We start from the raw sequence: 21,797 nt of genomic DNA on the forward strand, positions 1-21,797 counted from the left end.
TACATTTACCCCTTCACCTAACACTATGGGGAATTTAGCATGGCCAATTCACCTGACCTGCACAGCTTTGGACTGTGGGAGGAAACCGGAGAATGTGCAAACTCCATACAGTCAGTCGCCTGAGGCGGGAATGGAACCCGGGTCTCTGGCGCTGTGAGGCAGCAGTGCTAACCACTGTGCCACCGTGCCGCCCACCATTATGTTTTAGTGCTGAGGTTTGTTTCCTACAATCCCTTTAAGATGCTAATGTATACAAGCTATGGACCAAGTGCTGGAAAATGAGATTAGAACAGTTAAGTGGTTGTTTTTGACTGCGAAGGCTCAATTGCCCAAAGGGCGTTTTTCTGTGTGGTAGATCTCCTAATTTCTCTGGCGCAGTTGGGAAACTATGAATCCTTGTACAGAATGGATAATTTCCAGTCTTGTTTTTAAAGTATAAGTTCCATTTTAAGAACGTGATAGATATTAATCATAGCTTATCAACTACTATTGCAGTAAACATAACAATTACATTGTGTGGCATCTCATTCATCAGGAATTTAATTTGTCTGGGAAGTTTTTAAAAATCTTCATAAATTGTCATTCCTTTCTTCGTGTCCTTTATTTTCTCTTTTATAGAATCTCTACAGTATGGAAGCAGGCCATTCAGTCTATCAAGTCCATACCGACCCTCAGAAGAATATCCCACCCAGACCCATCCCCTCCTGTAACTCACTATTTCCCTTGGCTAATCCACCTTATTTACACATCTCTGGGTACTTTAGCATGGCCAATCCACCTAGCCTGCATGTCTTTGGACGGTGCGAGGAAACTGGAGCACTCAGAGGAAACCCCGCAGACACGGGGAGAATGTGCAAACTCCACACAGAGAGATGCTCGAGGGTGGAATCAAACCCAGGTCCCTGATTCTATGAAGCAGCAGCGTTAATCACTGAGCCACCAAGCTGCCCTTTCTTTTCATCTATAATTCTTTCTTTTTTCTTGATTTCTCTTTGTATAGTCAGAATTCTAAGTTCCTATTTGTATGGAAAGGTGGGGAGGGATTTTTTGGGAGATGCGGACATTGCTCCTGATGTGCACATCAGGGAAACTCAAAATCCCAACAATGTAAAGGCCCTGTTTAATTTAACCTCGCAACTATTTTTGGTCAGGCATGACAGTGCACTTTGTGTTTTCTAAATGTGAGTCTGTGTAACCTTTACAATAGGGAGTCAAGTTCTTGTTATGACATATGTTGTGAAGGTTCTTAACAATACTAGCTATTTACAAGGCTACTAGACTTACACATGTAATCTGTGCTCATTGATGTTACTGCATATTGTCTCAAATACATTGTTGCCAGTCCCCACCTACCACCCCACCAACCTCCATATACATCGTATCATCATTCGTCATTTCCGCCACCTCCAAACGGATCCCACCACCAGGGATATATTTCCCTCCCCTCCCCTATCAACGTTCTGAAAAGACCACTCCCTCCGTGACTGCCTTGTCAGGTCCACACCCCCCACCAATCCAACCTCCACTCCCGGCACCTTCCCCTGCAGCCCCAAGAAATGCAAAACTTGCACTCACACCTCCCCCCTTACTTCCCTCCAAGGCCCCAAGGGATCCTTCCATATTCTCGACAAATTCACCTGCACCTCCACACACACATCATTTACTGCATCCGCTGCACCCGTTGTGGCCTCCTCTATATTGGGGAGACAGGCCGCCTACTTGCGGAACGTTTCAGAGAACACCTCCGGGACACCCGGACCAACTAACCCAACCACCCCGTGCTTCAACACTTCAACTCCCCCTCCCACTCCACCAAGGACATGCAGGTCCTTGGACTCCTCCATCGCCAGACCATAGCAACATGACGGCTGGAGGAAGAGCGCCTCATCTTCCGCCTAGGAACCCTCCAACCACAAGGGATGAACTCAGATTTCTCCAGTTTCCTCATTTCCCCTCCTCCTACCTTGTCTCAGTCCCAATCCTCGAACTCAGCACCACCTTCCTAACCTGCAATCTTCTTCCTGACCTCTCCGCCCCCACCCCACTCCGGCCTATCACCCTCACCTTGACTTCCTTCCACCTATCGCATTTCCAACGCCCCTCCCCCAAGTCCCTCCTCCCTACCTTTTATCTTAGCCTGCTGGGCACACTTTCCTCATTCCTGAAGAAGGGCTCATGCCCGAAACGTCGATTCTCCTGCTCCTTGGATGCTGCCTGACCCGCTGCGCTTTTCCAGCTACGCATTTTCAGCTCACAATTAACTACAATTTATTACAATCTGGAGAGAGTTGGTATGTTTTTTGGCTCTGACCATAAAATAAAGGAGAATAAATAGACCAGCCAACCCATCAAGTCTGCTCTGTTGTTCAATGAGATTATGACTAATCTGATGATCCGCAACTCCACTTTTTGACATTTACCCGTAACCCTTGATTCCCTTACAGATTGAATATTTATGTATCTCAGCCTTGATAGCCACACAGCCTCAACAGTACTCTGTGGTAAAGAATTCCACAGATTCTAATACCGGGGGGCATGCATTTAAGATGAGAGGGAGAAAGTTCAAAGAGGATGTGGGGGCAAGTGTTTTTTACAGAGAGGATGGTAGGAGTCTCGAACTTGCTTCCTGGTGTCATGGAGGTGGCAGATGCAATAGAGGTGTTTATGAGACTTCTGGATAAGCACATAACTATGCAAAGAATGTGGACCAAGGGCAGGCGGAAGGGATTAGTTTAATTTCACGTCATGTTCGGGCTGAGGGGCCTGTTCCTGTGCTGTACTGTCCTATGTTCTATGTAAATTCATTACCCACTGAAAGAAAAAAAAAATTTCCTAATTTTTGACTTAGATGTGCAGCTCTTTGCACTGACATCAGAGAAGTCTTCGACTTTCCCCACAAAGAGAAACAGCCTTTTCCTATCTACCAATCCTGTATATTTCAGTAAGGTGGCCTCATGTACTTCTAAATTCCAATGAGTGCAAGCCTAAACTTCTCCTCATAACATTGTTCCTCCTCTCTTAGTCTCAGCCTAGTGAACCTCCTTTGGACTGTCTGGAATGATAGTACATCTTTCTTTTTATAAGAGGCCCAAAGCTGTTAGCGGTAAACTACATTGCATAGTTTTTGCAAAATCTCCTTATTTTTACATTTCATTCCCTTTGAAACAATATTCTGTTCACCTTTCCTTACCCAGTGAACTCAAATGTTAACCTTTGTAATCCATGGACAAGGACTCCCAAGTCTTTCTGCTCTGTAGCTTTCTGCAATCTTTTACAATTTAAATAATATTCAGCTCATCTATTCTTCCTGCCAAAGTGAATAGCTCCACATTTAACCACATTATATTCCATTTACCAATGTTTTTGCCCATTTGCTTAATGTGCCTATGTTAGTCTTCGGACTCACGGTATCATCCTCACCATTTGTCTTATTGTGTCATCTACAAACTTGGCAAGTGTACATTCATTTTCCTCATCTGAGTCATTGATATATATGTTGTAATTGTGGACTCAGTACTGTTTCTTGTGGCACTCCACAAGTTACAGGTCTCCATTCTGAAAACAGCCCTTTTATCCCAACTCTCTGTCTTCTATTCATTACCCAATTCTCTATCCGTGATACTATATTACATCCCCTCTGTCTTTTATGCTTTGTGCCTTTACATTCCTTTACTGATGCCATTGAACTGTCCTCTAAGATATTTGCTCAACATTAGAAGCATTGTAATCAGTATCTGGCAAGAATGACATAGTCACTCAGTGGTTAGCACTGCTGCCTCATAGCACCAAGGACCCAGGTTCGATTACACCCTCGGGTGACTGTGTGGAGTTTGCACATTCTCCTCATGGTTAATAGACTCAGTGGTATTGAGAAATAATGTGATGATACAATCATGTACCATAGGTAAAAGTCCTTCCAATAAGTTCCAATCCTCTTTTCCATTGACTAATAGATCTTTCCACTTCAAGTGTACATTCAATTCCCCTTTGAAATTTGAAATTAAATATGCTTCCATCATTCTTTAAGGCAGTGCATTCCATATCAGAAGAGTGTTCTGCATAAAATTATCCTCCTTATCTCCTCTGTGATTTTTATTTTACACCCAATCCCTGTGTTCAAGTCTCCCATTAGGAAGGAACTCCACATACAAATAATGATTGAGGTTTGGAACTCTCCTCCATAAATGATAGATGATGTGGTTCAGTTGTTCTGTGTTTGATTGGTAACTGGTCTATGCTGTCTGTGCTTGATTGAAAGCCCCTGGGTGTAGGCTCAAACCAAAGAAAACAAGCAGCACAGAGGTTGCTCAAAGCATGAGTGCAGACATTTTGTGGCAGCAGAGACTACTTTTACAACGAGACATTGGTTCATTGTTCTCTGGGGTTAATTCTGAGATGTATAAAGTAGACAACCTGTAAGTACAAGGCATAGGTGGATATTTGTCTGAGACCAGCCATGCCCTCCATGAGTGGCTGAATGTGTCATATCTGTTCCAATATTCCCAACAGTCCTCCTTCCTCTGGAGGCATTTTCTCCATTTTCTCTCAATCAAGACCTCCCACAGCTTTTTGTTAACGCCTGCATCCTCGAAACAAATAATGGCTGCTCAAGCTGGATCAACCAACTTTGCAACAAAAGCAGAAGCCGCTGGGAAAAAGCTCAGCAGGTCTGGCAACATCTGTGGAGAGAAATCAGAGTTCATATTCCGGGTCGAGTGACCCTTCCTCAGACCTTAGGGTTGGCCACTCTGAATTGGCCCATAGTGTCCAGGGCTGTGCAGGCTATATGGATTAGCCTAGAGAAATGCAGGGTCATGGGCAGAGTGGGGGAGGGGTGTTGGTGTGACCTCCATGAGCTGAAGGGCTTGCTTCCACACTGCAAGGATTCTATGATTCTCTGTGGAACATTATCAGGTGTTGCTCGTGGTCAGTTTCATGGGTAAGGTCCTGTGCTTTGAGAACAGTTCAAAAGGCATTGTTATTTTTCGGACTACGCACATTTAAAATAAATGTTAAATGGGCAATGTAAAGGACAGCTGGAGAAACCTGTAACCAGGATATTAATGGGGAGCAGATGCCCTGATTCTGTGATGTAAGGCTGAGGGATCTTGGTGCACTGCCTGCAAGTCTCACCTGACACTTTTACAGTTAAGAGCAGCAGTGTTCCATTTAAACCCATATCACAGAAACGAGGAAATGGATCCCAAGCCAGACCTCTGTTGGATTGATAAAAGTATAGAACGTTTTTGCAGCTGATGGCTTAATCACATTTTTAGAAAATGTATAAATGAAAACAATTTTATTTGCACAGCCCCATCATGCCTTGTGAAAGTTCAAACATGTTTCATATCCATGTTGAAGTGCTCTGGGTATAGTAGAAATGAAAGTATCAGTTATTTTTTGTGTGCATTCAGTCCCACTGATGAGGTGGATGACACTTTAGGTTGTGTTGGTTAAGAGATGGAAATTGGCCCATTCAATTCGTTTTTCTTCTTAGGGAAAACGGAAGTGCTGTCAAATTTTTGCTTTAGCATTATACCAGAATGGTCAGATGGTGAATCAGTTTGGCATCTTCTCGAATTGGTGCACCTCTGGTGATTTATTGTAATCCTTTAGAAATGCACATGAATAGTCAACTGAAAGTGTGCACTTAGAATCCCAGAGTGGTCCTTGAACCAACAACCCTTTGGCTCAGAAAGTGGAATGAGCAAAGCTGAGGCTTTTATTCCACTTCATGTTTGGGCACTAATTCCCAAGTAATGCTGCTGGAATTTTAAGAACTTTCTGAAAGAGCATTATACATACAGTTTAATCTTTACACACGTTCCCTCAATACTGGGTTCAAGTTTCTGTTCCCTCCTGGTTTACTCTACTTCATCATGTGTCTCTCACCATTATTGCATTATCATGATACACCATTCTGATGTTGAACCCACTACTTTGTCACTTGATAATTAATTAGACTTTTGAAGATTATTAAGATGGGTCCTTGTTTCTGCAGAACTTGAGTAGTGGCAAGTTCACTTGCAACTGTAGTCTGGAGCATGCTATTGTTACAAACAATAGTGGTGCCACTGAACATCAAAGATGTCTGCCAACTCTGCAGTTGTCCCGACAGACAGAGAGCTTAGCACACCCTACACTATAGACAGGTGAACCATGGCAAATAGAAAATGTAGTCTCAGTTGTGATGAAAATCAAAAGGTCATTTGACCAGGGAACTGCTTTCATTCAGCAGAGCACGTGCAAAGTGGCTTGCACTTCATTTAGAATTTCTTCTATATTCCTGAGATAATTATGGCGAGGTTATGGTGCTCTAAGACTATGACTTTGTAAGCTCGTACTTCAAAACCAGTTTCCAAGGGTTCCTGAGAAAGAAACAATAGGCTGTAACATTTTTTTCACCCAAGTCCAAGTGTTTTTGAGAGTTTTTCATCACTAACCCTGTCAAGTTCTCTCACCGTTACTGCACTCCTGTGGTGTTTCTCACCCATAATTCCAGCTCCATCTTACCACACACTATGCCCAGAACAATCTGGCACCCAGTGGATATCTCAGAATTCACCTGCATCCTTTGTTCCCAGACCATCGTTAAAGGCCTGTTGTACATCAGGGGAAGTACTGTCAGTCTGGAGCTGCCGTTTCCTGCCATTTACTCCAAATATAGCATACGGAGGGATATCATGACCCTACTTTGTGGGCCAAAGTAGGGTCATGATATCCAGCTGGATAGGATGGTGCAGAGGTGAAACATCTCCACCCCCCACCCACCCCCCCCGCCGGATCAGGAGTGGAAACCACGACACCAAACCATGCCTGCATGTCTGAGGTGGTCACCTGGATCAAAGCAGTCTTCACTATCGGGAGGAATGACCAACACTTTAGGAAGAAGGTTAATGACCCTCTTGTACTCGGCCAGATATAGTTCCCCCATCTTCTCTCTCATACCTCACATTCACTGCTATTATCAGTACCAAGTCTCTTGCTCTGCTACTGTCACCAATCACAGATACATAGAATCCCCACATTGCATAAAGAAACCATTTGGCCTAGCGAGTCCATACTGGCCCTCCAAAAAGCATGCAACTCAGACCTAGCTACCCTTCTATCCTTGTAACCCTACATTTACCATGGCTAAAACCATCCACCTTGCACATCCCTGAACACTATGGGCAAGTTAGCATAGCCAGTCAATCTAACCTGCACATCTTTGGCCTGTGGGAGGAAATTGGAGCACCCAGTGGAAACTTACACAGACACGGGGAGAATGTGCAAACTCCACACAAAAGGTCACCCAAGGCTGGAATTGAACAGGGGTCCCTGGTGCTGTTAGGCAGCAGTGCTAACCATTGTGTCAGCATGCTGCCAAAATGCCTGCAACATCTTCTCCACTCCCTCTCACCCATGCCAACCCTGGACACTGCTAACTCTGCATGCCTTCTACTCTGTCTACTCACTCACTCAAGTTGTCTCTACACCATCTCCACTTTCATCTCCCTATCTCTCATTCCAGGAGAAAAGCTGACCCAGTTGAACAGAAAGATTCAGCACCGGTGGTAGGTGGCATGATATGTGGGGAGGATCCTGAATCTGACCTTCCAGAGCAGCTGACTGACCATTTTCAAGCCCTTGAACTGGCATCAGAGGCTGCCCTTAAATGACAGTGCCAAACCCCACTGAGCAATGGCCATCCCCATTAAGAGTCAAAAAGTGTGGTGCTGGAAAAGCACAGCCAGTCAGCCAGCATCCGAGGAGCAGGAGAGTCGACGTTTCAGGCATAAGCTCTCCCTCAGGAATGTGGTGGGGGCTTGGTGTGCACCAAGGGAGCTGAGAGATAAATGGAAGGGGGATGGGGCTGGGGAATGCGATAGGTAGATGAAAGTGGGGGGGGTGATGGTGATAGGTCAGGGAGGAGGTTGGAGTGGATAGGTAGGACAGTTCAACAGGGTGGTGTTAGAGTTAGATCACTTACAGTGTGGAAACAGGCCCTTCGGCCCAACAAGTCCACACCGACCCGCAACCCACCCAGACCCATTCCCCTACATTTATCCCTTCACCTAGCACTACGGGCAATTTAGCATGGCCAATTCACCTGACCTGCACATCTTTGGACTGTGGGAGGAAATTGGAGCACACAGAGTGCAGACACGGGGAGAATGTGCAAACTCCACACAGTCAGTCACCTGAGGTGGGGATTGAACCCAGGTCTCTGGCGCTGTGAGGCAACAGTGCTAACCACTGTGCCACTGTGCCGCCGTGCTGAGTTGGATGGTTAGTTCTGGGATAAGGTGTGGGGATGGAAGATGAGGAAACTGGTGAAATCGACATCGATCCTGTGTGGTTGGAGGGTCCTGAGGCGGAAGATGAGGCGATGTTCCTCCAGGTGTCAACTGGGTAGAACTTGGCATGGAGGAAGCCCAGGACTTACATGTCTTTGGCAGAGTGGGAGAGGGTGTTGAAGTGTTTGGCCACAGGCCGGTGGACTTGATTGGTGCGTGAGTCCCAGAGATGTTCTCTGAAACGTTCCGCAAGCTGGCGTCCTGTCTCCCCAATGTAAAGGAGACCACAGCGAGATCAACGGACACAGTAGATGAGGTGTTTGGAGGTGCAGGAAAATCCTTTCATGATGTGGAAGGATCTGTGGGGGCCTTGGATGGAGCTAAGGGGGGAGGTGTGGGCGCAGGTTTTACACCTCTTGTGGTGGCAAGGGAAGGTGCCAGTAGTGGAGGGTGGGTTGGTGGGGGCGGCATGGATCCAACAAGGGAGTTTAATGAGTTAATGCTCAAAACGTCAACTTTCCTGCTCTTCGGATGCTGCCTCACTGGCTGTGCTTTTCCAACACCACATGTTTTGACTCTGATCTCCAGCATCTGCAGTCCTCACTTTCTCTGAGCTATCCCCATTAACTTGACTAAAGCCTGCTGACAACCACGACTAGCTTCCTTCCATTGTGTCTGTGCTAAAGGACAAGGCATGACAAATAATAGGAATCTTGTATCTGTGGCTGATGGGCAAAGCACTAAAAGGAAAGGCAAGGCAAAGCAGTATGCTGTGAACAATGAGATGGGCTCTAAGTGAGGATGTGTTATGAGAGGGAGTGAAAAGGCCAGAGGGGTGGTCCATGAGCACACAGTGATAGTTGCTGGTTCAACAATGAAGTAACATAATATCCTTTAACTGGATCTGAAGTGTGCCATGAGAGTTTTTTGTGGCCAGCACATATCAAATGCCATTGTCAGTGGATGTGGAGTCCACATCGAGCCTGCCAGGAAATGTTGGTGCCTGGTAAGGAGAGGATAGCACTTTTTTCCCCTGGAGGTTAAGAGGTGCCCTTATAGAGGTTTATAAAATCATGATGGACATAGATAAAGTGAATAGCAAAGATCTTTTCCACAGGGTAAAGGTGTCCAAAACTAGAAGTCATAGGTTTAAGGTTAGAGGAGAAAGATTTAGAAGGGACTTGAGGGGCAGTGTTTCCATACAGAGGGTGGTTCATATGTTGAATGAGCTGCCAAAGGAAGTGATAGATGCAGTTACAGTTAGAATGTTTAAAAGACATTTGGGCAGGCACATGAATAGAAAAGGTTTAGAGAGATATGGGCCAAATGCAGGCAAATGGGACTAGTTCAATTCAGGAAACCTGGTTGGCATGGATGAGTTGGGCTGAAAGGCCTGTTTCCATGCTGTACGACTTTGACTCTATGACTCTAAGGAAGTCGTTCAAAGCAAGCAGCGAGTTGAAGCTACCAGGTATTGCTCTGGTTTCTCAATGTCTAGCTTGTTTGGCGAGTTTGGTAAGATAATAAGCTAAAAAGCTAGATCTTAAAGTAAATGTCTGGATATTAATGAGGTGATTTGTCAACTAGTGCCTTAACAAGCTTTAACTGACAACTTGCCGGTGCCCCGTGAGAACCTGCTGCATCACTATGATAACCATAGATGATGGCAGGGGAGACACCAAATATGGAGATACCCCCATCTGACCTGTTAGCTAATTCTGCCACAGCCCATGTCACTTATACCCTTTAAAATATTCCACCCAATATGCTTCAGTCAACAAAGGCATAAAATATAAATTTTTCCATCACTGCAATGATAGCATACAATATCTCTGTCCCAGATATGTGAAAATCGAATGAACACAGAATCTGTAGAATTGGAAGTGATATTACCGAAGAGAATACATTGTATCTCATGAAGTATCTCAACATCTACTTCAGGCTTTAGCCTTCTAACTTTCAGTCCCATTCTGGTTTGGATATTTAGCTGACTCTTGTTAATTGAAAAAGCATCTGCTACTTTATGGTGCTGGTGGGAAGGAATCGTCAAATCCCTACAGCATGAAAGCAGGCCATTCAGCCCATCTAGTCTACACTGTCCATCGACCAGGACTCGCCTCGATTCTGGTCTGGGCTTCGAGCTTTATTTTGACTTTCATGATTTCAGGTTCCACAATCTAACGAATGCAAAGTTATTTGTATTACATTGTGTTTTTTAAATTATGAGCTGACGTGACATGAAGTGCCATTCTAATTTCCAGCCATTTAATTACAGGAGGCACGGCCTCAAGACAGAAAGGATTCCTTGGATGCATTCGAGCTTTGCAACTGAATGGAGTGAACCTTGATCTTGAAGAACGGGCGAGGATGACCCCTGGAGTTAATCCAGGATGCCCGGGGCACTGTACAAGCTATGGCAACCTATGCCACAATGGAGGACAATGTATAGAGAAATACAATGGTTATTCATGCAACTGCACCTCCTCTGCTTATGATGGACCATTCTGCAAGAAAGGTAATTATGCAACATCTTGAACTTAAATGGAGACTCTCAACCTTATCTTTCTATTTCTATATATTCATAAACATATTGATGTATTTATAAATATTTCTATTTAACAGCATCATTAAAACCTGTCGATACAAGAAACCATATTTGTATGTGTTTGACTTACAACCATCTCCCTGTGTTTTACATATTATCCCAAGTCACAGTCCTCGGAAATTTTCATTCCTGTTAATTATTTTATAACCAGAAGATTCAGATGCCTGAAACAGATGGCAAAAAAAGTGGAAATGAGGTGAGAATGAACTTAACAACAGAACTGAAAGATGGTAATGAACAGAGCAGACTGTAATTGAGATAAAGTACTCTATAACTGGGATCTATCAGGATGCTTAATATTTTGGGGGTGATGTGGAATAAAGTAGAAAACACATTTACAGATGGAAAAGGTTTTTATTGACCAGATGCTTGCTCCTTCCTCCAGACTAATCTTCATCCTTTTCCGTTCTTGTTTTGTATTAGTTAACCACTGAACCATGAGGAATAGAAGCTTTTGACAAATTAGACTTAATAGATGATTTCTTTTATCTGAATGCCTATTGCTTTTCACTTGCAGCATACATCATTAAAGAGAATGTCGCGAAAAATGCAGCAGGAACGTTTTTCACAGCTAAGTCCCCCCAACGGCAATGAAAATAGTGACCAGATAAGGTGCTTTCTTTGTTCTGGGCTAAGGAATAAATAGTGGCCAGGGCTGCAGGAGAAGCCTTTTGCCCCTCCCTCGATGCGACATTTTGGGATCTTTGACCACATGAATATTTAAAAAAAGGAGTCAACCATTCGGCCCATCGAGCTTGCTCTACCATTTAATATGATCATGACTGATGGCTTTCAACTCTACCTTCCTGCCCCATCCTCTAAGTTCCTTGACTGTCTGAGATGTTAAAACGTCTGTCTACTCCAGTCTTCAATGTACTCAATGATGGACCATTCACAAATATTCACAACTGCTTGAGTGAAGTCATTTCTCCTCATTGTAAATCTAAATGATAGCTCCCTTATCTTAAGGCCATGTCCCCATTCTCCTTCTAGCCCCTAACCCCTGTCATGACCCTTTAGAAGTCCCTATGTCACAATGAAGTTTCCTCTTATGCTTCCAAACTCCATCTTTCTAAACTCCAGAGAACATAAGAATTTAGAAGTATAGAAGACTGCACTTGTGTTTAATATCTGACAAAAGGGGAATGTTTGTTGTGTGCCCCTTATTGACAACTTGCCAGATGTAGTGTTGTTTAGGACATTCTCCCAGTGTCCAAACTCCTCCGCCTCCCCCAACAATCTCTCTTGCTTGCTTAGGCCATGAAGCACATGATGCCACAAGACCCTATCACATGAATCATGGTATCCCTACAGTGCATCGATTCTGCACTGACCAGTGAAGGGAATCCCACCCAGACCCAGCCTCCCCCCCCCCACCCCGACATATCCCCATAACCCCGCATTTACCATAGCTAATCCGTCTAACCTGCACCACTTTGGACTGGGGGAGGAAACCGAAGCACCCAGCAGAAACACACACAGACACGGAGAGAACGTGCAAACTCCACATAGATGGTCACCCAAGATAGGAATCAAACCCAGATCCCTGGCAGCAGTTCTAATCACTATGCCACTGCGCCATCCTTGTGAGAACACAGTGGGTCACCAACATCATGGTGTATCCTAGCCCCTAACCACTACAATGTTGGTTCAATATAAACATTTTCAAACACATTCAAAATTCTCCATCACCTTGCTTTTTCCTTTTTCTGTTGTCAAAGAGATTTGAGGGAAAAGACTTAATGATGAAGAACTATAAATTGAAGGAATTTGGAGAGGGAATTTCAGGGTAGAGGATCTAGACAATTGAAGATATGTCTGCTCATGGTAAAGCAGTCAAACTGGAGAATGTACACAAGTCTAGAATTGAGAAAGAACTAAGGTATCTGGGGTCTGTGAGCTGAGTAAAGGAGATATAGGGAGGAGGAGAATCAGGAACCGATTTTTAAACAAATGTGAACTTTTGAAAATCCAAGTCATACCAATATCTAGGCCAAGGCAAATATAGATCATTAAATGCTCGGACGACAAGCAAGATACTGTTTTTGAATGTCCTCCTTTTCAAATGTATTTCTTTTCAATTATGGCTCCTGTGAATTTCTTTTAAAATGCTGCAGCCATTTTGCAAGAAAAATCAAACAAAAGAGTGTTTCAACAATAAGTCCATTTTGTCTCCGCAAACAGTAATGAGAGGAATCCATCTCCCCACTGACTTCTGTTACAGACTTGTGCAGAAAAGCAAGCTGCTATTTTGTCATGTTTTGTAGCAGCAATTATCATTAACACTATTCCCTTAATGTGTTGATTGCACCACAATAAAGCTGGGGAAATGATTATTACAGGTTTATTGAGAGAACCGATCTTCAATTAATTACTGAGAAATCATAAATCAAGCATCTCAGATTGAATTAACGATTATGGGAACATCTTCCTGGCCTCAAGTCACTTATTCTGAGAGAAGAATAGAATGAATCTATCTTTAAAGCTTTGCTGGTTTAGTTTACATTTGCACTCTGTAGAAGGATCTTTAATGTACACAGGTTCTCCTTGGATATAATTGCTGTCAGTGTGGTGTTCTGTAATTGTTTAAAAACAGATGCCAAATAAAAGGTAGCCGATAGACTTTGTAGCTATTTGCAGGTGCTGTGGAAGGCATGGAACTGCATTCTTGATGTTTTGAAAAGCATTTTGTGCAGGAGTTGAATGGTGGGGGAGTTGATGAAAAGTCAGTTTCTTTTTGACAAAAAAAGACCAATAACCAACTAAAAGACCAAGACCATTTCACGGTTTTTATTTGAGGCAGCAATCGAACTCCAAAGAGCAGTCCAGGAGGCCACTCCTTACAGAAAGAAGGAAAAACGGAAATCCAAAAGGGTCCTCAAAAAGTTAGAGTTCAGTCTGAGCCCCATGACTGCCATTGCTGCCTCAGAGCCCGTGTTCATGGAAAATTCGTACCCAAGGTTGGTATGGGAAGTTCCTATCAATTCTGCCCTTTGCTAGGCCTTTGTTACATTGTACCTCACAGACCGCCATGATCACATGAATATCCAGTGTTCGTCAACTTAACAGTTGTCAATGCGGCCAAGTAAAATGACATGGAGTTGAATTTTACGAGAAATCAACTAATTGTCATTTCTGTCAAGTTTCATGAAAGGGTCGATGTAACTTCTCTTGGTCTAACAACACACACTCACCAAAACAACCAAGTCCTGTGATCCATTGGTGCTCCTTTCATCCAATGCCAACGTGATTCCCTCACTTGCCATTCCTGGGAGTACTTGCCACTGTCAGGGCATCCAATGATTCCTGGCACCATCATCATACTAGAATCAAAGAATCCCTACAGTGTGGAGCAGGTCATTCAGCCTGTCAAATCCACGCTGACCCTCTTAAGAGCATCCCACTGTTATGGACCATACCAGATCCCCTCAATATTTTTTAGGAAGGCAGCTGAGACCCTAAACTCTTCTTATTTTAAAGACAAATGTAAAGTGCTGTGTTCCAGATGCAATTCAATAGGTCAAACTATACAACGTTAAGCAAACCACAATTTATTCAAACCCCATAGTTAAAATACAGTAAAACAAAAAAAACTTAGAATAACAACACTAATGGAAAACTTAACAGATTAATAGAGACATTAACTGTTACTAATGAACTGTTCCAGTGTAGTAACATCCCATAAACACAAAGCAAATTCAGAAAACTGATTTTCTCACATGCAACACCAGCAGTAGAAAGAGAAACCCAAGTTTCTAGTTGTAACTGAGAGAGGCAATAAAAAAGCTTCTACTTCTTCAAGACTCCAGCAGCTTCTGAATCTAAAAGCTTGAAAATCTAGAAATCCTGGTCTGTGAGAGCTGGCCACACCCATCCAGGCTGCCTATATTGTTCCAACTTTTAAAATACAAAAAAGGCTTCACAAGCTGTTTACATGACCACAGTTTGCTTGTCACCTCTCATTAAATCGGTCTCTTAAAAGAAACTAGCAAAAATACACTTCTTAAAGCCACAGCATTGACACACCACACACCTATACTATCCCTGAGACCCTGCATTTTCACATGGCTAATCCACCTAAGCCTATGGGCAATTTAGCTTGGTCAATCCATCTAACGTGCACATAGAGTCATAGGGATGTACAGCATGGAAATAGACCCTTCGCTCCAACTGATCCATGCTGACCAGATATCCCAACCCAATCTAGTCCCACCTGCCAGTACCCGGCCCATATCCTTCCAAACCCTTCCTATTTATATACCCATCCAAATGCCTCTTAAATGTTGCAATTGTACCATCCTTCACCACTACCTCTGGCAACTCATTCCATACATGTACCACCCTCTGTATGAAAAAGTTGCCCCGTGGGTCTCTTTTATATCTTTCCCCTCTCACCCTAAACCTATGCCCACTAGTTCTGGGCTCCCCGACCCCAGGGAAAAGATTTTGCCTATTTACCCTATCCATGCCCCTCATAATTTGCAAACCTCTATAAGGTCACTCCTCAGCCTCTCCCTATAGCTCAAATCCTCCAACCCTGGCAACATCCTTGGAAATCTTTTCTGAACTCTTTCAAGTTTCACAACATCTTTCTGATAGGAAGGAGACCAGAATTGCACGCAATGTTCCAACAGTGGCCTAACTAGTGTCCTGTACAGCCGCAACATGACCTCCTAACTCCTGTACTCAATACTCTGACTAATAAAGGAAAGCATACCAAACGCCTTCTTCACTATCCTATCTACCAGTGACTCCACTTTCAAGTAGCAATGAACCTGCACTCCAAGGTCTCTTTGTTCAGCAACACTCTCCAGGACCTTATCATTAAGTATATAAATCCTGCTAAGATTTGCTTCCCCAAAATGCAGCACCTCGCATTTATCTGAATTAAACTCCATTTGCCACTTCTCAGCCCATTGGCCCATCTGGTCAAGATCCTGTTGTAATCTGAGGTAACCCTCTTCACTGTCCACTACACCTCCAATTTCGGTGTCATCTGCAAACTCGCATCCAAATCCTTTATGTAAATGACAAAAAGTAGATGACTCAGCACCAATCCTTGTGTCACTCCACTGGTCACAGGCCTCCAGTCTGAAAAACAACCCTCCACCACCACCCTCTGTCTTCTACCTTTGAGCCAGTTCTGTATCCAAATGGCTAATTCTCCCTATATTCCATGAGATCTAACCTTGCTAATCAGTCTCCCATGGGGAACCTTGCCGAATACCTTATTGAAGTCCATATAGATCACATCTACTGCTCTATCCTCATCAATCCTCTTTGTTACTTCTTCAAAACACTCAATTAATTTTGTGAGACATGATTTCCCATGCACAAAGCCATGTTATCCCTAATCAGTCCTTGCCTTTCCAAATACATGTACATCCTGTCCCTCAGGATTCCCTCCAACAACCTGCCCACCACTGAGGTCAGGCTCTCTTGTCTGTAGTTCCCTGGCTTGTCCTTACCGCCCTTCTTAAACAGTGGCACCATGTTAGCCAATTTCCAGTCTTCCAGCACCTTACCTGTGACTATCGATGATACAAATATCTCAGCAAGAGGCCCAGCAATCATTTCTCTAGCTTCCCACAAAGTTCTAGGGTACACCTGATCAGGTGCTGGGGATTTATCCACCTTTACCCGTTTCAAGGCATCCAGCATTTCCTCCTCTGTAATATGGACATTTTGCAAGATGTCACCATCTATTTCCCTACAGTATATATCTTCCATATCCTTTTCCACACTAAATACTGATGCAAAATACTCATTTCGTATCTCCCCCATTTTCTGCAGTTCCAAACAAAGGCGGCCTTGCTGATCTTTGAGGACTGTGGGAGGATGCTGGAGCACCCAGAGGAAACTCATGCAGAAACTCATACAAACCCGTCACAGACAGTTGCCCAATGGTGTCTCTGGCACTGTGAGGCAGCAATGCTAATCACTGAGTCACCCTGCCACCCCAAAAGGCTGTTGTGCACCCAGTCAAACATTAACAGCCAAGAGCTGCCCTGTGTGATATTTGAGACTTATACTGGACATGGCAGATAAGGAGAAATAGAAAAGTGAAGGGAGATCTATAGATCATGGTGAATGGGTTGATGCAGAGAAGGAATACGTTCTCCCACTCGGAGTGACAGCAGAGGTTACAACACCAGATACTGCCAGCCTCATCCGATATTGACAACTGTTTCAGTGATGGTTATATCCTATGAATGAATAAATAAAAGAGTTTGACTCTGAACAACATTTTGAAATACTTTACTAATATTGACAGACAACATTGGCCAGAGCTGTCCATGTTGACTCAAACATTAAAAGAAAAGGTATTCTACTTCATGGACCATGTCCCCAAGGACTTGTGGGTGAAGAATTGATTTTTCCAGTCATCTGAAGATCTAGTGCAAAATCCTATATCTCTGAGTAGATGTCCTTCTCAACTTCAAGGATGGTTGTCAATGCCAGAACTTCAAAAATTCTTCATTAACTGAAATATAACTTTGGGGGTGCCTGACTCTTTTTTGTGAAATGTACCATATAAATGTAATCTTTTCCTTTCTCTTTTATTTGCATGTGTTTAATCTTCAAAGTTGCTGGTTCCAGGATCTTAAGTGCTCCATGTATTTTGCCAGAAGCAGCTGTGCTTACTTGCTCTTTCATATGCACTGAAAGATAAAGTGAAGTCATCATTCCCCCATTGTAGCATTTGCTGTGAAAATTACTCAATTCTAAAACAGCAATGTGCCGTTGCTTTCATTATGTTGTCCACTAACAAGCACTTGACAGCAGCTTTTGAGTCAAAGTAGAAAGCTGCAGCAACTGCACTAACAGCAAATTTGAGACTTTAAATGCCAATATTTTAATTGTACATTCGTGAATTTGGTTTGCATATAAATGAGAAGTAGTATATGCTCATAGACAATAGTCTTGCTAATTCATGGCTTTTGGCCAATACTTTCCATGGGTTTGACTAGCCGACTAGATCTATATAAGAAAGTATAATGTTGTTTGTTCATGTTATAAATAGGCCACAGTTGGTTCACCCTTCACTTACAGAGTATGTCAGTCTTCAAAGCAACTTGTGCCTATGTAGCTCCTTAATGTAATAATGTGTTCTGTAGGCAGTTTCCAGGAGCCTTATAAACAACAAGTTTGACACTGAGATACAAAAGGAATTATATTGTCTCTTCAATGGGTCGGATTTAAGCAGGATTTTAAAGAAGAAATGCAGAGAGTTGATGGACTGTAGTGAGGAAATTTCAGGACTAGGAGCTTAGGCAACAAAGAGTACAACCTATAAAAGCCCTCATTACATATTTTTTGAGCGATAACCCACAAAAAATAACTCTATTCGTTATCTTGAGAGGCTATCAATCTATAACCTTCCACATCGAGCCACTTCTGCAGTAAGTTCATGGACATTCCCCTGGTATCTGCAAGACACCATACAGTGGCCAATGATCAGAAAGTGGTAGGCAAATATTGTGGTTAATGTTACTGATATTGTGATATTGTGGTTATACACTGATATTGTGGTTAATGTTACAATAGAGTGTCAGTGGAATAATGAATGGTACTTCCTCATTTGGGGGAACTTGAATGTCACCTTGCAGGAGTGACCTTAGTCTTCTGCAAGGGACAGAATTTTCTTTTCATAGTGGGTGAGGAATTGATCATTCACTTCAGTTATTTTTATCTTGTCCTTATTTCAAATGATTGTGGAAGTGTACGACTTCAGTGATCTGGTGAAAGATTTATTTACTTGTAAAAGTAAAGGTAATGATGCCATAATCCTACCGGACTATAGGACTACTCTTTCATTAGAATGAGTTGACTGATGATGGTTTAAGGATCAGTGGTGCACCACTGATCCAGAATCTGGTTTCCAGCATCTGCAGTCATTGTTTTTACCACCTTGATGATGGTTTAACCTGAGTGTCACTACACTTCAGGCAAGGGGAGAAGTTGAGAGGGAGATTCCTGTCTGGTAAGCTCAGCCAATATGGGAATTGAACCACACTGTTGGTATCATTCTGCATCACACACCAGCCATCCAGCCAACTGAGGTAACTATTCCCCTTGGACTTGTACTCTTAGTTAAATGTGGAGGCTCTATGAACTAAATAGGAATAAAATACCAACAACATGAACTTACTCATCAATTAAATTGAATGTCAAGAAGTTTCTCTAATTTCTTTCACGGTATTGGGCAGATCATTATTAACTTCCCATTCATTGGAGATCATGTTAAGGAGATGGTGATCTGTCTTCTTAAAGTGCAGTCTAAGATGCACCCACATTTCAGGAAGTGGTTCCAGTATTTTGACTCAGTAGCAATGAAAGGATGGTAATAAAGTTCCATGCCACAAAAGCTGAGTGACTTTAATGCGAACCAGCAAGTTCTGATGTTCCCACATGTTTGTTGTTCTTGTCCTTCCCGGCATCATCATCTTAGTTTGAAAGATGATGCAAAAGAAGCCACTTATCCTTGAGTAGGGATTTGGAGGTAGAAAGGGCAAAAAGGGATGGAGGCAGTATTGGAGGAAGAGAAGACGGGACAGGGGTTGGAAATAATCAGTAAGAAGACTAGTTGTTCTTACCAGCCTTCCACATGTAAGTTTATAGACACAACAGATTTTGAGATGCATCTTTAGCTGGCGCGTATCCAATGACAACAACAACTTGTATTTATAACTAACTTTAAAACATCAAAAGGCACAAATCAGACAAGTATTTGATACAGAACCATAGCAGGAGGAGCCATGAACAATGACTAAAATAAGAGACAACAAGACAGAGTTTTAAAGAAGGTGAGAGAGGTGGAACACTTTTGTGAATGAAAGCAGAGGAGAGACAAAAGAGTGAGAGATATCACTGGAGATTAATTGTTTCATTGAGTTGAAATCCCCTGCTCTTCTTCAGGTATTAACATAGTATCATTTTGCCATATCATACTCACATCTTTATCTGAGGACAGAGAGAACCTCAATTTAACAGTTCATCATTTCTTTCAGTTTTGTACTAAAGTGTCAACCTGGATTACATACTCAAAAATCTCTGAATTCAGGCTTGTACTGTTATACATACAGCGGTTGGTTACACGTCCAACTGCTAAACAGGGCTGATACCAAGGAGGGAGTGGATTCAGTGCCAGAGGTTCAATCTTTCTTGCACTATAGCAGGAGGAAAATAAAATCTTTATTCTTATACAAGCAACATACTTTGCACTTTAATAACAGATGACTGTTTTAGAATCCCTACAGTGCGGAAGCAGGCTATTCAGCCTATCAAGCCCACACCAACCCTCCAAAAAGCATCCCAACCACCCTATCCCTGTATTTCTCATGGCTGACCCACCTAGCCTGCACATCCCTGGATACTGTGGGCAATCCACCTAACCTGCACATATATGGACTGTGGAAGGAAACCCACGCAGATGTGAGGGGAATGTGTAAACTCCACACAGGCAATCATCCGAGGATTGAACCCAGGTGCCTGGCGCTGTGAGGCAGTAGTGCTGACCACTGAGCCACTGTCCCACTCCACGCATGCGAGGTTATAGATGGAGGACAACTTCTTAGAAGAGATAAAATATTTGATTGTCATAATTTTAAGTTTGTGAGAGCATAATAAGAAGAATGCAGTTTGGGCCCTCGAGACTGCTCTACCAATCAATAAGATCATATCTGATTCGACATTCCTCGGGTCCACTTTCCTGCCTTTTCCCTGGAACAGTTGATCCCTCTACTGCACCTTGTGCAGTTGCAGTGCGACTTCCCTACTCTTAAACTCCAACACCCCCCCCCCCCGCCACCGCGAAATAAGGGCCAACATTCCATTCGCCCTCCTTATTACCTATATGCTTTTTGTGTTCCATGCACAAGTACCACCCCGGCCAGCTTTCTGCAGTTTTTTTTTCCATTTAAATCATATTCTGTTCTTCTCTATCCCCCTTAGACATCCCCCTTAGACATTCTCTATCCCCCAATACATCTTAGGCATTGCTGGCAAAAGGAGCATTTTTGTGCATCTCTTGTTACCTTCAGAAGCAGCAGGGTCTTCTTCATGATTAGCTCTATGGTCTGCTCAGTCACAGTAGAAACCTCATAAGAGTAAATCATTATGGCACGGTTCATAACAGGCTAAGGGCAACAGATTTCCTTTCCCAAAGGAAACCAGTGAATCAGTTGGACTTTTACAACAATCTGACAGCTTCATTCTCACTCGTACTGACACCTGCTGTCTATTGCCAATTTGTTTTTAATTGAATTCAAATTCTGAAACCTTCACAATTGAATTCAAATCACATTTTGAAGCTGTTTAGATTGCTAGGATGGTAACATACCCATAGAGGTATAAACTGGAAATCTGTCTGATTTATATCTGTGATTCTCACCATTTACATTCATGACACAATTAAGTTTCAAAACAAATCATGGTTTGTTAGTCTCCAAATGGAATATTTATGGCATTCAGAATAAAGGTACCAATTTTACTGGAGACAGTAGTTAATGAAATTGCTGTGTATTCTTATTTACATGACACAATCTCTTTTTTCACAGAGGTTTCTGCTATTTTCGAGGTTGGAACGTCCCTGATCTACAACTTCCAGGAGTCTTATGGGCTTGCTAAGAATCTAAGTGCGCATTTATCTGCCATCTATATGGACAGGACAATTTCCACAGAGAACACGGCTTTCAGCTTCCGAACGACACGTGCACCCAGCATCCTGCTGTACGTGGACAGCTACCATGAGGAGTATTTGGCTGTGATACTACTCCAAAATGGTAAGATTGAATGAAGTGCAGATGTTCTTCCTGCAAAGCTTCAAATGTAATTGTACAATTTTAAGTATAAGGCAACAAGTGTCTGTGGGATAAGGCAGCATTGTGCTTACGTTACTGGACCATTAATGC

At 42.9% G+C, this 21,797-nt stretch overlaps 1 protein-coding gene across 3 annotated transcripts in view; it reads left to right on the forward strand.

Moving 5' to 3' along the window:
- LOC122551780 (contactin-associated protein-like 5) overlaps window positions 1-21,797 on the forward strand; it is a 1,290,980-nt gene that overhangs the window by 1,143,988 nt on the left and 125,195 nt on the right. For all 3 annotated transcript variants that reach the window (XM_043694243.2, XM_087989330.1, XM_043694244.2), the window contains 2 exons: window positions 10,555-10,794; window positions 21,444-21,668. In XM_043694243.2, coding sequence (XP_043550178.2) covers window positions 10,555-10,794; window positions 21,444-21,668 — 465 coding nt within the window. The remainder of the gene's footprint in view (window positions 1-10,554; window positions 10,795-21,443; window positions 21,669-21,797) is intronic.

The sequence above is a fragment of the Chiloscyllium plagiosum genome, unplaced genomic scaffold (assembly GCF_037043375.1).
Source record: "Chiloscyllium plagiosum isolate Xiang-an unplaced genomic scaffold, Cpla_swu_hap1 HiC_scaffold_7, whole genome shotgun sequence".
In the NCBI taxonomy this organism is placed as follows: domain Eukaryota; kingdom Metazoa; phylum Chordata; class Chondrichthyes; order Orectolobiformes; family Hemiscylliidae; genus Chiloscyllium; species Chiloscyllium plagiosum.